This window comes from Oenanthe melanoleuca, chromosome 7, assembly GCF_029582105.1.
Source record: "Oenanthe melanoleuca isolate GR-GAL-2019-014 chromosome 7, OMel1.0, whole genome shotgun sequence".
Lineage (NCBI taxonomy): Eukaryota > Metazoa > Chordata > Aves > Passeriformes > Muscicapidae > Oenanthe > Oenanthe melanoleuca.
This window is the reverse complement of record NC_079341.1, coordinates 13,491,304-13,506,290: the sequence shown is the minus strand read 5'-3', so window position 1 is coordinate 13,506,290 and position 14,987 is coordinate 13,491,304. Positions and strand designations below refer to the sequence as shown.

The 14,987-nt window shown below is 37.4% G+C and overlaps 1 protein-coding gene across 3 annotated transcripts in view; it reads left to right on the top strand.

Moving 5' to 3' along the window:
• Positions 1-14,987, top strand: part of NBEAL1 (neurobeachin like 1) — a 77,297-nt gene that overhangs the window by 30,617 nt on the left and 31,693 nt on the right. For 2 of the 3 annotated variants that reach the window (XM_056496458.1, XM_056496461.1), the window contains exons 11-27: positions 512-598; positions 2,015-2,098; positions 3,608-3,706; positions 3,809-4,389; positions 4,993-5,125; positions 5,700-5,819; positions 6,951-7,254; positions 8,137-8,222; positions 8,537-8,626; positions 9,939-10,107; positions 11,133-11,266; positions 11,651-11,810; positions 11,908-12,010; positions 12,694-12,850; positions 13,321-13,479; positions 13,800-13,959; positions 14,232-14,320. In XM_056496458.1, the coding sequence (XP_056352433.1) occupies positions 512-598; positions 2,015-2,098; positions 3,608-3,706; positions 3,809-4,389; positions 4,993-5,125; positions 5,700-5,819; positions 6,951-7,254; positions 8,137-8,222; positions 8,537-8,626; positions 9,939-10,107; positions 11,133-11,266; positions 11,651-11,810; positions 11,908-12,010; positions 12,694-12,850; positions 13,321-13,479; positions 13,800-13,959; positions 14,232-14,320 (2,715 nt within the window). The remainder of the gene's footprint in view (positions 1-511; positions 599-2,014; positions 2,099-3,607; positions 3,707-3,808; positions 4,390-4,992; positions 5,126-5,699; positions 5,820-6,950; positions 7,255-8,136; positions 8,223-8,536; positions 8,627-9,938; positions 10,108-11,132; positions 11,267-11,650; positions 11,811-11,907; positions 12,011-12,693; positions 12,851-13,320; positions 13,480-13,799; positions 13,960-14,231; positions 14,321-14,987) is intronic. The other variant, XM_056496460.1, reaches the window with a different exon arrangement.

Genomic DNA, 14,987 nt, shown 5'->3' with positions numbered 1-14,987 from the left:
CTGCTACTGTACTGTTTGAAAATCAACATATTCTGTCTAGAGATCTTCAGCTTTTATCTAGGGTGAAACATAAGTGGAAAATGGTGAAACATCTGTATCCATTTCCTTGTTAATGCCCCACTCTTGTCTTTATTTCTTAGGAGCAAATTTCTTAGAACCCTGTCATGTTGCATATTGTGAATGAAATCACAGTTGCTAAGCCAGAGATGGGTATAAATTCCAGATAAATCTCTCTCCTTGTCTCAGTGATTACATATTTAAATTTATTTTTTGTGGGAAAAAAGTAATTACTCTTTAGCAAAAATACAGTGTAATCTTAATTATTTTTAAAATTAACAGAAGACTAATACTATTAGATGATTGTTTTACCAGTGTGAGAAAGCTTTATTTTTTTTCCCCCTTTTTTTGTTTTTGTCTGTGAAATACAAATCTAAGGCAGCCTCCACAGATTTGGCTGCAGGTAACTGTATAATGCAATTATTTCCATTATTCTTGTCTCTGTTTCTAACAGCTGTTTTTAAATGCTAACAATAAAGTGGCAGACAAGAGTGAGAAAGACCTTACCAACAAATTACTGACAGAAATGAATGAGGACCAGGTACCTACCTAAACTGTACTTTGCTTCAGTTGAAGTCAAAACACAATCAAAGGAAAATTGATTCCTGTGCTTCACCTTAACCATTCTCCTTAAGCCTTTCTGCAGCAAGATGAGCTTATGATGCTGCACAGATCAGCATTTCCTGTCTCTGGAAAATGATTTTTGTGACTAACAGATTGAATTCAGCCTTATTCATCTGCTTCAAACTGCAGATATTGGCAATAGAATGAGCATCAGTTATGCTTCTTTTAAGGAAAAGGTGAAGTACATGAATGGGATCTAAATTAATTCTCTCAACCTGGTGGTGATTCTTTTTCCCCTCATTTTCCTCTTTTTTGCTCTTTGTCTCAGCACTGTGGTGTTTTGGATTCTGGGGCCTTGTTTTTGAATCTCAATGGTTGTGTTTGGTGTCCTGATTCTTTGCTTGTCATCAAGAACAGATGTTCACAAAACAATGGACAGGCTGAATCAGGGAGGTGGGAATAGCCTGCTGCTTCACTTTCCTCAGATACTGTGGAAAGTTTCAAATGCAAATTTTTGTATTAATTTTATAGTAGAATTACTTGTTCTGATTAAAAATGTGAAAAAAGTGCTGAATACAAGGGATGGTTATTTACAATTGCAATTTTTATCTAATAGCTTTGGCTTTTTTGGACACAGCACAGCGCTCTAACTGCATGTAAATGTTTCTTCACATCTAATAGTCTTCTGCTTCTTGACATTTCAATATATGTCTAAGGTGCACATAATATTTCAGAGATTATGAAACAGTATGTTTATTAGCACAGTGCTGCTAATTAGGTTTACTGATGGATGCAAAAGAGTCCGCCAACATTTTTGGTCTTAAAACCATCATAGAAATAACAACATAAACAAGAATAGTAAAAAAACCTCAGAAGATTTCTTAAATTGGAGAGAGAGGTGTTGAGTCAATGCAATGAGGCTATGGGTGAGGAAGCCACCTAATTGTGCTGGTGTGACTTACCTCTTACACTTTGAGAGTGTGTCTGCTGCATTGGTTTGCAGGACCTTGGATGGAAAATAAGTTACTTTATATGAGCTGCAAATGCTGATTTTCCAGCAGCGCACACACACTGAAAGAGATTTCCTGTTTTCCTCCCTCCCTCTTGAGATTGTCCATTAGACGCATGAGGAAAACTTGTTTGTCCATCAGAATATTTGAGGTGCAGTTTGTGTTGCGAATGCTTCTCTCCTCTTGAAGTCTGTGGTTAGTTGTCTCCTGTGATGTAATTCCTTGTAGGCTGTGGGGTTTGAAATGTTGACTGATGGGGAGATGATTTTTGAAGCATGCTGCCAAACTCTTGGTTTCCCTCCTGACAGGAGGGCACAGCACAGATTTTGGAGCTGAACTGTCTTTGCATGTTTGTGTATGACCTCTGTACCTGCTCCTTTCAGGTGTTTCAGGGACACCTGGACTCCTTGGCAGTATCAACCATTCAAGCCCTCACAGCAGTAATGCACAAGTCTCCAGCTGCAAAGGTAACAGTGTCTATGCAGAGAGCTGTTTGTGGTTTCTTGATCTTGTTTCCAGATAGTGTTTTTATCACAGTACCTTGATGGATCTTGCTGATGGAGATGAGCAGATTGTGGTCACACATCCATGCCAGATAGGAATAGCTGATTAGCATTCCTTGTCTCTTTATATGTGTCTAATGGCTGGACACTGAGTCATCTATCTGGAAGATCTGAGTATGATGGAACTGCTGCAAAGGAAGTACATTGTTACTTGTCCCATGGATATGTAGGGTAGACTTACTGGATATTTACAGTAATTCTCAGGCAGCTGTTTGTGTTGTAGTTTTACATGGGTTTAAACTAAGCCAAGACAGTATTGCTGTCTAGATGGCGGTCATGGCATTGCCCTGTGCCCTTCCTTGGTAGTTATTCTTGGATTTGGTAAATGGATAGGTTGTAGTTAGTTTGTGGTTCTGACTGGAAGCTAAACCCGTGGAACAATAGTATATTTATTCCTGGATTGCTGAGTTGATTACATTTAACCCTTGGCTGAATGATTCCCTAGACTTGGCACAGTTAAAGGGGATGTGACTGTGCACTGGAGGATAAAGGAAGAGTGGGAATTTTTTTTTTTTTTTTTTGCTACTTGCAGTACAGCCTAAGGGAGAGACAACAGGATCTGTTATGCTCCTCCAGAGCATTACTGAAAGTGTTTATTTCTCCACTGACTCTGGAAAGCCTGGGAAGAGTTGTATGTTGGAGGTGGGGACTAGCTGGGATTCACAGACACTCAGAATTTTCAATTGTACTTCTACTGCAACGTGTATTTTTTCTTTTCATGTTTACTTAAGTAATCACTTCACTCCTGCTGATTTATTCTTAAAAAAAAAATCATTTCAGCACAGACTATAGCAAGGAGAAGAGTATCCATTCCACATGATGTGTTGGTTGTTTAAGAGTTAAACCATAAATGGATACTACCATTTGAACTTTGCTGTTTTTTTTTTTTTTTTTTTTTTGTGTTTTTTTTTTTTTTTTTCCGTTGTAAAATCAGTTTTCAGGAAAGCTTCCTTGGAAGACTTCCCTAATTTTAAGTTTTTAGGACAGATAATTTTTAATCTGGTCCAGGAAAATCTTTTACTGAAAGATGAATATTTGAATACTTCTGTGTTTCAATGTAAACATTCATGCTGTAGTTTGCACTAAAAAGACGAAAAATGAAGCTATTTGTTCTTATTTGAATTATACTAAAGTAGTTCTATTCTTTTAGAGGTAATTAATAAAATACAATTTTGAACTTTTATCTGTGTGGTGCAGTGAAATGCTTCTCATCTGCAGCATTTTAGAGACAGTAGAATAAACAGGTTATCAAAAATAGATTTCTAGCCTGTAATTATTGCATTCTAATTATTATGTGTCTAATACTGCATTAATTTGTCTTAATTAAAATTAAAAGTTACTTGTCTCCCTGCTGCAGTAGATAAGCAGGTTTTGTCCATTTTTTGTTAGTGAGACTGGAATTTTTATCCTCAGGAGGTCTTCAAGGAGAGGATTGGGTATGCGCACATATACGAGGTACTAAAATCACTGGGTCAGCCATCACGGGAATTGCTGGAAGAACTCATGAATATGGTGAGCTGTGCTTGCTTTGAAGCAGAAGTGCTTACATCTTTCAACAGTGCTTCTGGCCCTGTCTTATTGTATTTCATGTCTGAGTTCCCTGCTGTTTTTCAGGCTGTTGAAGGTGACCACATGGCTGTTGGGATACTAGGCATCAGTAATGTCCAGCCCTTATTGCTGCTCATCCAGTGGCTTCCGGAGCTAGAATCACACGAGCTGCAGATTTTCATCTCCAATTGGTTGAGGCGAATCTGCTGTATTGACAGACAGAGCCGTGCCACGTGTGTCAACGCGAACATGGTCATCCGGATCATCGAGACCCTCGGCTCGCGCTCGGTGCTGCACGGCACTTGCGCCGAGAACCTGGTGGCGCTGCTGGGCTCCCTGGGGAGCCAGTCCATGGGCTCGGAGGAGCTGCTGCAGCTGCTGCGGCTGCTGCGGCCGGAGGAGGCGCGGGGCGCTCACCCCTACGTGGTGCCGGTGCTGCGCGCGCTGCTGGCCATGGCGCGCAAGCAGGGCCTGGCCTGCGCCCTGCAGTACTTCGACCTGCGCCACAGCATGGCCGGCATCGCCCTGCCCGCCGTGCACAGGTGGCCGGGCTCCGCCTTCTCCTTCAACGCCTGGCTCTGCCTCGACCAGGACCGCGTGGAGCCCGGCGCCACCGGCAAGAGCGGCAAGAGGAAGCAGCTCTATAGGTACGGTTATGTCACACCCTACAGATGTGGGCCGTCTGTGCCGTATGGTACCCATGACATGTGGTGCTTCTGCTTACCTTCATCAAAGCATCCTTAGTGCTTAGTCTGGGAAAGGGAGAGCTCTCATCTGTCACCAGAGCCAAGCTCTGGTACAGAAATAATGTGTAGTTTCTCTGTTGTAATGTCTTGTCATCCATAACTCCAAATTGTGGTAGGGTTCATTGTTTAAACAAAACAACATTACAAACCAAAACCCAACCCACCAGCCAAAACCAGAACAGCCTTCACATACTTTATTGTAAAGGTAATGAACTCTGGATTTGTATAAGAGCACAAGTGAGAAGGCATCTTCATGGTGCTTAAATAGTGCATATTTATATTAATTCTTCTTGATAAAATTTAAATTTCTGGGTACTAACAGAAGCAAACAAAATGTCTTTTTGTTCCTTCTTTTGTTCTTTTTTTGTTAATAAGAGGAGTAGCAGACAGTCATATAGTAAATATTGCACCTCCACCAAACAACTTGAGTGGATTTTCTTCTTAAAGAATGTATTGTTAGATGGTAGTTTTAATTAATCAAGTCCTTGATTGTGTCTTTTGTAGCTTTTTTACAGCAAGTGGTATGGGCTTTGAAGCCTTTATTACGTGCACGGGGGTATTGGTGGTTGCAGTGTGCACGAAGAGGGAATATGCAACAGTGATGCTGCCTGACCATTGTTTTTTTGACTCTCTCTGGGTAAGATTTGATACTGACAAACACTTTGTTTAGGATTGTATTGTTAGCTCAGAAGTCAAAATTACGGTTTTTTTGATAGTTTTACAAATAGTCTATTTTATATTGCAGCAATTCATTGCATAAGAGCAGATTTAATCTCAAATAATGCAGGCAGTTTTCACATAGATTAGTTGTTGATTGAGCTAACTTATGTGTGTGTATTTGGCATTTTTTGTTGATTAAGCTTGTTACAGCATTAGAGGGTTTTTATATTAAATTAAAACAAGCATAGGTGGCTGTGGTGGCTATGTGAATAAGCTGTGGTGCTGTTTCTGCCCTACCCTTTTCCTATACTTGAGAACTGATGTGCATTACTATGAAAGAGCTATATCTTTCTCTTCAAAAATCTGTTTGTATGTAAACATTGCATTTACTACTTTAAAGTGGAAGCAGCAGGTTGTCTTATATTCTTGTTGATGCTTTGGATTTATTTTAAGTGGTTTCCTCACCAGCTTAGTCGAGAAAGTTAAATAGTTTCATATAGTAATTTCACTGCTCTTAATAATGACTTAATTATTTTTTATTGCTTAACCAGCACAACATAACTATTGTTCACGTGCCTGGAAAGAGGCCCTTTGGTCAGAGCCTTGTGTATATCTATGTCAATGGACAGCAGAAGGTCTCTGCCCCACTTCGATTCCCTGCTATGAATGAAGTAAGTTCCCTTCTGAGCCATACCCTTGTAGGATGAGCTCTCATACAACAGTGAGTTCAGACTGTTGCTAATGATGTTCAGCTTTGGATACTGTCCAAAATATCATTTTGGTGTGTAACTAACCATTAAGTAATGCTTGTTTAGTCATCTCAGTTTAAAAACAAAACAAAAAACTCTACCGGATGACATTGATTAAATTGTGGAGTTTTCCTCAAAATAATTGCCTGAGCATATTGGCATAATTTATGATGACATTTATAATAAATGGCAGCTCTACCAGAAGGATTGATGTAACAGTACTCAGTGAGGAATATTCCGTGTAATTTTCAGTATTTTCATGTATTTTTACTTGTATTCTTTGAAATGTTTCCTTGATATGCTATTCCTTATTCCTTTGCTAACTGAATAAGCATGCAGTTACTATAACCGTTTTGGATATGTACACATTTAGCAATACACTAGCTGTCAAAATGAGTGTATGTCATGTTTAATTTCCTCTGTAAGCTTTGTTCATTCCTTTTGGGGAACAAATTTATATTAAACTGGGCCACAACACCCAACATTCTTCTCTCTTTTCTAATTTGATAGTTGTTAAGTATCTTGAGAAAACAGTTAAGTTGGATGCTATACTGGTAAAATCAGTATAAAACTTAAAAATTAGAGTAAATGTAGTTTTCATTTCAAGATGAAACTCTGGTCTTTGACCCATCTGTAGAACAAACATTATAAATCTCAAGGTAACTAAAAGTAGGGCAAGTAGTCTTACCGTGAGTGGGCTAACTAATATGAGAAATGTACAGTAGCAGATATGCTGGGCTAGTATTTTGGAATATAATCCAGAAGAGGAGTATTTACAGAGGGATGTCAGAAGCACTGTCCTTCCTGGCTGTGCTCCTGCCAGAGATCATACAGCACTTGAGGTAACTAAATTTCTCTTTGCTGGAAAAAGGGTGTTCTCTCCTATTATGAGGAGTATATGCTCTGTTTTTTGGCCTGCTGTGATGGATTGCTTGTTAGGGTTGGCAGAGCTTGTTGCTTGCATTTTCATTTATTTAGTTCAGATTTGCTAGATGCAGTCTTCATAATTAAAGTATATGTTCTGTTTTCTTTCTTCCATGTATGACTCTGCAGTCTTTTACTTCTTGCTGCATTGGTTCAGCTGGTCAAAGAACAACAACTCCTCCTCCATCTCAGATTCCCGATCCACCATTTTCCTCCCCAATCATGCCCCATCGGACATCGCTCGGGGGCATTCTCGCTACAGGAGGTTGGGGTGGGGCGCTTGGAAAACCAGAGTTCATCACCAAAATGATCTCAGCAGGGACTCAGGACAGTGAATGGGGGTGTCCAACATCTTTGGAGGGCCAGCTTGGATCAGTTATTATCTTTCATGAAGCACTGCAACCTTCTCAGGTGAAAGCATTATATTTAGCAGGTAAGTGGTGATTGTACTGGTTTTAGCAAAGTAAAAGACATGAGTTATGAACAAGACCCCACGAAGCTCTGCTCTACACAGACACATGATGAAGAACTTATGATCTAGAAGAACTGCAGAGCTGACCTAAGTGAGAGGGCTTTAAAGCAAATAAGCTTAACATTTAATAATAAGCTTGATTATAAAACATTATGTTTACATAAGCTCATCTGCTTATCATATGCGCAGACAAAATTAAAATGTTAGGTAATAATTTCACATGTAAATTCTGAATTTTTACTGCTGTTTGCCTGCATATGTTTACAGTTGAGACTCTTTAAAAGTATTGGCCTTTTTTGTTAGGCCACTTAAAGGTGATTTATGCTTGAGGATTTTTCCGTAAGAATCAATAATTAAGTGGCCATTTCAAAGAAAATACTCTGAAAGCTATGCTGTACCGTTCAAAGTGTGAAAGATACTGATGACTCCAGGTTGTTACAGATGGGCATTAAAACACTTGCATCATTTAAAGGAAATGTTATGCATTGCTAAATAAAACTATCTTGAAGGTTACTAATTTTGTGGGCATTTAGGCCTGATGACAGAGATTAGTGACAAATATGAGATAGGTATGTGTGAAGACAAACATGAGAGCCGTTTGAAGGTATAAAAACATCTCTGCTTTGTGTAGTTTGGTTTTTCATGTAGTATGTGTTCCTTTTTAAGGAGACCCTCTGAAATGAATGATTTAAACTCTACTTTGAAGCATGTCTCAAATAGATACAGTTCAGACTGTCCTATTTGTTCTTCCAGCAAGTTTGGTAGTACAAAATTTGTAAAGCAAAACATTAATAACCAGTGGACTATGATTAGTTATATGATTTTATATACCTTTTTTCATAGGTCCAAACTGTTTAACTCCATGGAAGTCTCAAGAGGCTGAAATAGCAGACCTCCCCAGTAAGGTGCTGCTTCATTATACACCAAAGGTAGGAAACAGGACATAATTTCTGTTTGACTATACAGCATTACTTTCAGTGTTTGCACTGTGTTTTTTAATGGGAAGATAAGGAGCAGTGAGAGCTTTCTTAAACTGTAGTCTTGTGCAGACATAGTAGGTTTGGCAAAAGGGTGGAATTACCTTGTACGATAGAGAATGTCAAATCAAAAATGGCATACGTTATATTCTAGGGGTTTAATGTTGTTCAAATACTTTGATATCAACACATTGGTACTAAATCTTGTGTTCAAGCATGTTACTTGTTTCCTAAGTGATATCATGGCTTCTTTATTTGTTTAACAGGCCTGCAGAAACCCAATTTGCCTTGATCTGTCTGCAAATCTTTTACATGGAAGACTAACTGGAAACAAAGTAGTGAATTGGGACATCAAGGTAAATATGTTGTGAAGAGGCAGAACCTGACGTAAAAATGACTGTGATTGTGTGTATTCATCTAACTTTTGGAATGCTGGAAGTTATTGTAATGCAAATTATATTTAACAGATGCAGCATGTTTTTATACTGAGAATTCATGGCCTAATGCTGTAGCTGGAGTAGTGTTGCATTTGCATTATATTTATTGAGAACTTAGGAGGGCCAGTGCTTTTATTGTCACAGTACGGTATGAAGATATTTTGTGGTAGCTGACTGTTCTTCGTAACGTGTGAGTTGTCAGTAGTATACCACATTTTTTCATCTGGAGGAAAATATATTAACAATAAATAAGATCTGCCTTTTTTTCCAAGAACAGTGAACAGTTGGTACTGGCAAGCTAATTATTAAGGAAATATTGTTGGAGCTACACTGTACATATCCACTGTACATATCTCTACAATCACTTGCTGAATCTAAAGTTAAGAAAGTTCAGACACTCATTAGTTAATTTTGCTATGATATGAATAGTTCTGGAATGCTTCAGTTTGTCTTTTTTCCCCAGTAATGAGTTCTTGTACTCCAGAGTGTTTGTCCCTGGACTAAGCTGGGGAAATGAGTAGCTTGCTAAGACCCTGATTTTAAATTGAAGTGGATGTGAATCGCTTCTAGAAATCTTATGATTTGAATGTATTATACCTTAATACAAGAAGCATTGTTTGAATAACAGAATCCAGAATCAATTAAATTGGAAAAGTCCTCTGAGGTCATCAAGTCCAACCTGTGACCAAACACCATCTTGTTAACTAGACTGTCACCCTAAGGGCTACCTCCAGGGTCTGTCTTGTGCCATCTGTGCTTGTGAGGAGGGGAAAAAGGGGACTTAGGAGACTTTAAGGAGAGGCTTAGAATTGATGTATGTGTAGAGTTGTTTTAAAAAACAAAATAAAATGGTGTTATTTTTAACTGCCTGAAGTTGAAATCTTTCAGGAAATTGATTAAAGCAGAGATGTGTATAATTGTAGATTTCTCTTACTTCTTGCTGCAAGTAACTTTAGAAATCAGAGAAATGTTTCTCCTGTTTTTCGAATATACTTAGCAGGAGATACAAGTTTTTGTATCCTTCAGTTTCCAGTGTTTCTATGGGGGAAGGAGGAAGGAAATGTAAAAAATGTACTTTCAGAACAAGAGCTGACAGGATGGCCCCTGTATAAGTGGCCTGTGGGATATTCTGATTGGTTTGTGAGAACTCCTTTATGCTGGGTAAATTTATGCTGTAGTTGGAGGGTTTTTATTTATGGTGATGTTTTTCCTGCCTTTTCTCTTGATTCAGGATATGATCAACTGTATTGGTGGAATAAATGTGCTGTTTCCATTGCTGGAGCAGATCAGCTTTCTTGGTGGACAGATGCTTGAGAAGTCTGAAGGAGAAACTCTACCTCCAGAACTAGTAACTCCTGTAGAGGGTGACTGGGTTGTGTTTTCATCCCCAAAGGCATCAGGTGGGAAAGTGAAACTCAAGTGAACTAATTTTTTAGCTTGGTTTTACAAGTCCTTTTTTGAATGACAGAAAGCTGTTTATTATGTGCTGGATTTTCCAGAGCATCTGTGTAAAGCTGAAGGGCTTTTTCTTTACCTAGATATCTGACATGGATACTGAGTACCAGGAATCAGCACTATATAAAAAAATAATATATTTCAAGTATAGATATATTTAGTAGCATTCTTTTTCTTTTCATGATTTACTGTTTTGGGTACCAAGGTATGACATTGTTTTAATTTCTGTTCTGATTATTCTGAGAAATTATATTTTATGTAAAAGCTACTAATATCAACAGGAGAAGGTTTCCTACAGCTAGAGTGCTGGGTCACATAGCCACGTGGGGACAGCAGCATCAGAACTGTGCTATTTAGCCTTTAGCCAAACTTTTATTTTCTTAATAACATATTCAGGCTCCTACCTCTTCCACACATAGTCACATTTTAGATTAAAATAAAAAGAAACTGAAAGGATGCTTTAAAAATAAATTAAAAAAAAACTTTTTTAGTATTGAGAATTAACTTTGACCTTACAAAAGCCACTAAGAAATCAGACCTTGCAAGGGAAAACACTACTTTTTTTTCTTGTTTCAAAGATGAAATGGTGGAGTAAAGTAAACAAAAAAGATCTTCTGTCTAATTTTTTTTGTGTGCCATGTCTAGAAAATGTCAGTTTGAAACTACAGAGGGAAAATAACAGCAGCATATGCAAAAGATTGTAACAAAGAAGTTTATAACCTACAGCCATGGATGAAGCAGCTGAAGTCAGGACTGGGATCACTTTGTTCTGGAGAGGCATGGAATGGCTGTGATTCTGCACAGGAAAAAAAAAAAAATCTAAAGACAGGCTACAGCTAAGGAACAGGAGTTGAGAAGTTCAGGAAATAGTGAGGAATACAGACACTGGATTTTACTTTTTCTCCTTATTTTTATGCAGTGATCCAATGATAAACCATAAGACTTTTGCTACTGTTGTTCTGTTCTGCAGAAGCACGTCTGGAGAAGAACATAGTTGCAACTTTCATCTTGATGATAAAACACTTTATTCAGGGACATCATGTCAATCAAGAAAATCTCATTCACTCCCATGGAGTTGCCACCCTAGGAGCCTTGTTACAGAAGGTGAGCAAATCTGAGAGACATCTTTTAGTAATGGATTTTGTGGATGAAGTTCTGATTCTTCTGAATTATAGCCAGAATGCCAGGGTCTTTAAAGGCCTCATTAGTTAGCATTTTGTTTCTTGTGTTTCTGAAAGCAAAAAGGTGTGAGAAGTTGGTCTTTTTCTGCAAAGTAAAATGTGTTTCTTTTTTTTTTTCATGTTCCGCTTTATTTTTGATATAGATACTGTGTTGTTTGGTTATTCAAATGAGACTACTTTTGTGTCTATTGTATAGCTTTAATGGAGCAGGCGTTGTAGAAGATAAAAGAAACTTCCATTTTTAAAAATCAAATTTTATTAGGGCATGCAGTATTTTGAGTGCTAACACCTGTTGTTATCTTGCAAGGTGCCAAGCATCTTAATGGACGTGAATGTCCTGATGGCTGTACAGTTGTTGATAGAACAAGTCTCAGTAGAAAAGAACATGCAGCTTTTACAACAGATGTATCACCACTTACTTTTTGACTTCAGCATCTGGAACAGTGGTGACTTTCCCTTCAGAATAGGTGAGCTCTTGGCCTTGGGCAACTCTGTTAAAAAGACACAGGACTCTTCACATGACAAATCTTTATCTTGGTTCTAAAAGAAACCTTTATGTTGTAGGACATATCCAGTATCTTTCTACAATCATCAAAGACAGTAGAAGACTCTTCAGAAAGAAGTATGGCGTGCAGTTTCTTCTGGACACACTCAGGATTTATTATGGGTATGAGTTTTTGCCACTTCTGACTCCTTATTTATTGTATGTGGCTCTTGGGGGTTTTTTGCCGTCATTCCAATGAGAAAATTAATAAATAAAACTGCAGGTTGGATTTTGGTGGATGATTCAATTTACCAAATTGCATTAATTTTTTTTCCCATTTCACTTACTACTTTTCCTTGGAGTTCGTCAGTGACACGAGGAGTGCTTGTAAAAGTAATTAAAACTACACAAAATTGTAGGGCTTGTGTTCAAGAATGTAAATTAAGTCATAAATCATTACCATTATGCAAAGTTTAGTATTTCAAGTTCTTTTAAATGCTTGTAGAATTTGAAGTAGGACTTTTTTAGAAGTTTGAAAGTTTAACCTTCACTGCTTATATCTGCTTATGAATATAGTTATTTGCTTGAGGAAGACTGGCTAGAGTTCGCTATTTCCTGTGGGAGGTGGGAACCTGCAATCCTGATCTATATCCAGATCAGTACAAGTCTACATTTCAGGGCTTCTATAGACTTGCAAAGTCTGATCTGCTTATTACTATTCAGCTGCTTCCAATTTTCAGTAAAAATTGAAAACTTGTACGTGATGCCTGGGTAGATGAAAAGCTATCAAACTGGCATCATCAAATTGCTATTAATGAGCCATGAAGAGCTTCCTTAGGTTGCCTTTCTGGTCTGTTGGCATACAGGACTGGTTGTAAAGACAGTGGTTTGGCTCCTGATGACCTGAGAACAATACGGACATCCCTGTATGGACTGATCAAATATTTCCTGAGCAAAGGTGGAACACATGAAGAAATTCAGAGCATTGTAGGATACATAGCTGCCACCAGTGACGAGGACCAGGTATGCAGTATGGCATAAATTAATAGTTTAAACTGGACTTGTTTTGGTTTTGCATCTTGGCATTTAGAAATCTTGCCTGGGTGAACAAAGAAGAAAATGACCACAAGCAAAATGTTAACTGATGTGTGGTTCTGTTCAGATGTAGGTAAGATAACTTTTCTAATGACACATCCTTATCTTAGTTTACAAAACCACATGAATTGACCTTAAACTGACCAGGAGTTGTGATGATGTAGTTTCTATTTTGTAGCATCAGCAGCACTTGAACTTGCCTTATGTCTCTGCTTAATTTGACAAGGTGTTGCATAGAGGGAAAAAATGTACTAAAAATTGTTGAAATGCAGTAATACTGAGCAACAAAATGTCTATTAACCAGCATAGGTAGAACTTAAAAACAGAGAGGTTTTCCTAAAACAAAGTATGAAATCTGAATGAACTGGGTTTTAATTTGGTTTTCTTGATTTTTGTAGCTTTGTGGAATTTTGGATGTTCTCTTCAGCCTACTTCATTCCAGTCCAACCCCAGACCAGCTTTTTTTACTGCTCTTTGAACCAGGGAATGCTGATATTCTTTATGCTCTGTTATTGCATCAAAGATACTCTGACAGGCTTAGAGAACTTGTGTTCAAGGTAATGAATTGAATTATTTCTTCCTAAATTAATCAGTTGAACATAAATTAGTGTTTTTCATTGGTCTGACAGAAGTGTATGTAATTACAAAGATACTAATCATCCAAGTTTTTTTTTTTTTTTCTCTAATGTTAGCTAGATGGTATTGTCACAAAGGGATTAGTGTTCTCTTAAAATAAAGTATTTGGATCTTTAAAAAAATAATCCATGACTTAGTTTACCAAATAAACTTTAAAAACTGTGGACCAGCATGCTATATCATACACAAGTTTGAGAGATCTAGATGCTCAATTTGCATTTATGTCTTCTTTTCCTTACAGATTGTGGAAGAGATGCTGAAATGTACCAAAGTTTATGAACGGAGCAAGCACCGTATGAGACTCAGAGAAGTGGGGTACTCTGGGCTGGGACTCCTTCTGAATGAATCACCAGTTACTGTTTCTCTTATTAAAAACCTTCTTAACCAAGTTCTGTATGCAGGTAATTGGCAAGTGCTATGTCTGATATTAGTATACTTCTGCTGTTCAGAGGCAAAAATACCTGATTTTGATTGAGGAAAGCCTTCTATTCAGGAAAGCATGTTCTATTCAAAATTCCTATTAGTCTCAGCTAACATTTGCTTAGTTCTCTGAAGTTTGTTGTTTTTACTATGCCGGGATGCAGTTATAATTGCCAAGACAATTATAAAATATTTATCTGTTACATTCTCCTGTGTGATACTGTTTATGTTTATTTTTCTTTCTTCCCTACAGATCCTGCTGTGAATTATAAAGATCTTCTAGCTGTAGTGTATCTGGCTCATAGATCAGATATAAACATGAGAGTGATTATCTGTAGAAAGGTTAGTTGTCTTCTTTAGAACTGGAATACTGTCCTTCAAGCCTATAAACTGTACAGTGTAATAACTAAATTATTTCTTTAAAAGACAGTGGCAATATTTGTTTTTACTGTTTTCATTAGCAATGGCTTATTTTAAAAGCTAAACCCATCTTGTCATTTAACCTGTTGAATTTTGTGTACTCAAGTACTTTTAAAAGCCAAAACAAAAAGTGAAGCCTGTATCATGATTCTCTGATAGCTTGGATTTTCAACAGGTTTGAGATAGTATGCTCCTTTAATTACTGAGTTGTGTCAAAGCTTGTATCGCTGGAGTTAGTACTGAATGTAGCTGTGGGATGCCATATAGTCTATTAAGGTTTCCCAAAATTAAGAAGTAATATTATAATGTACACTATCAGTAAGCTACTAATGCTGCAATTTTATTAATTTTATCTATTTAACAGTTCCTAATCAAGCATACTTTCTATTCAAGAATTTTTTTTTTAGACTGTGGGTTAATGGGATTATTTATTGAGATAACTGGCTTTTGAAGGAATTGTTGCAGAAGAGATGCTGAAATATGGCAACTTACCAATATGATTTGATAGCTTCTTTTCTCCCCTACTCCTGAGAATTTTTTACTTTCTTTTTTTTCTCAAATATATATATATATATATATATATATATAT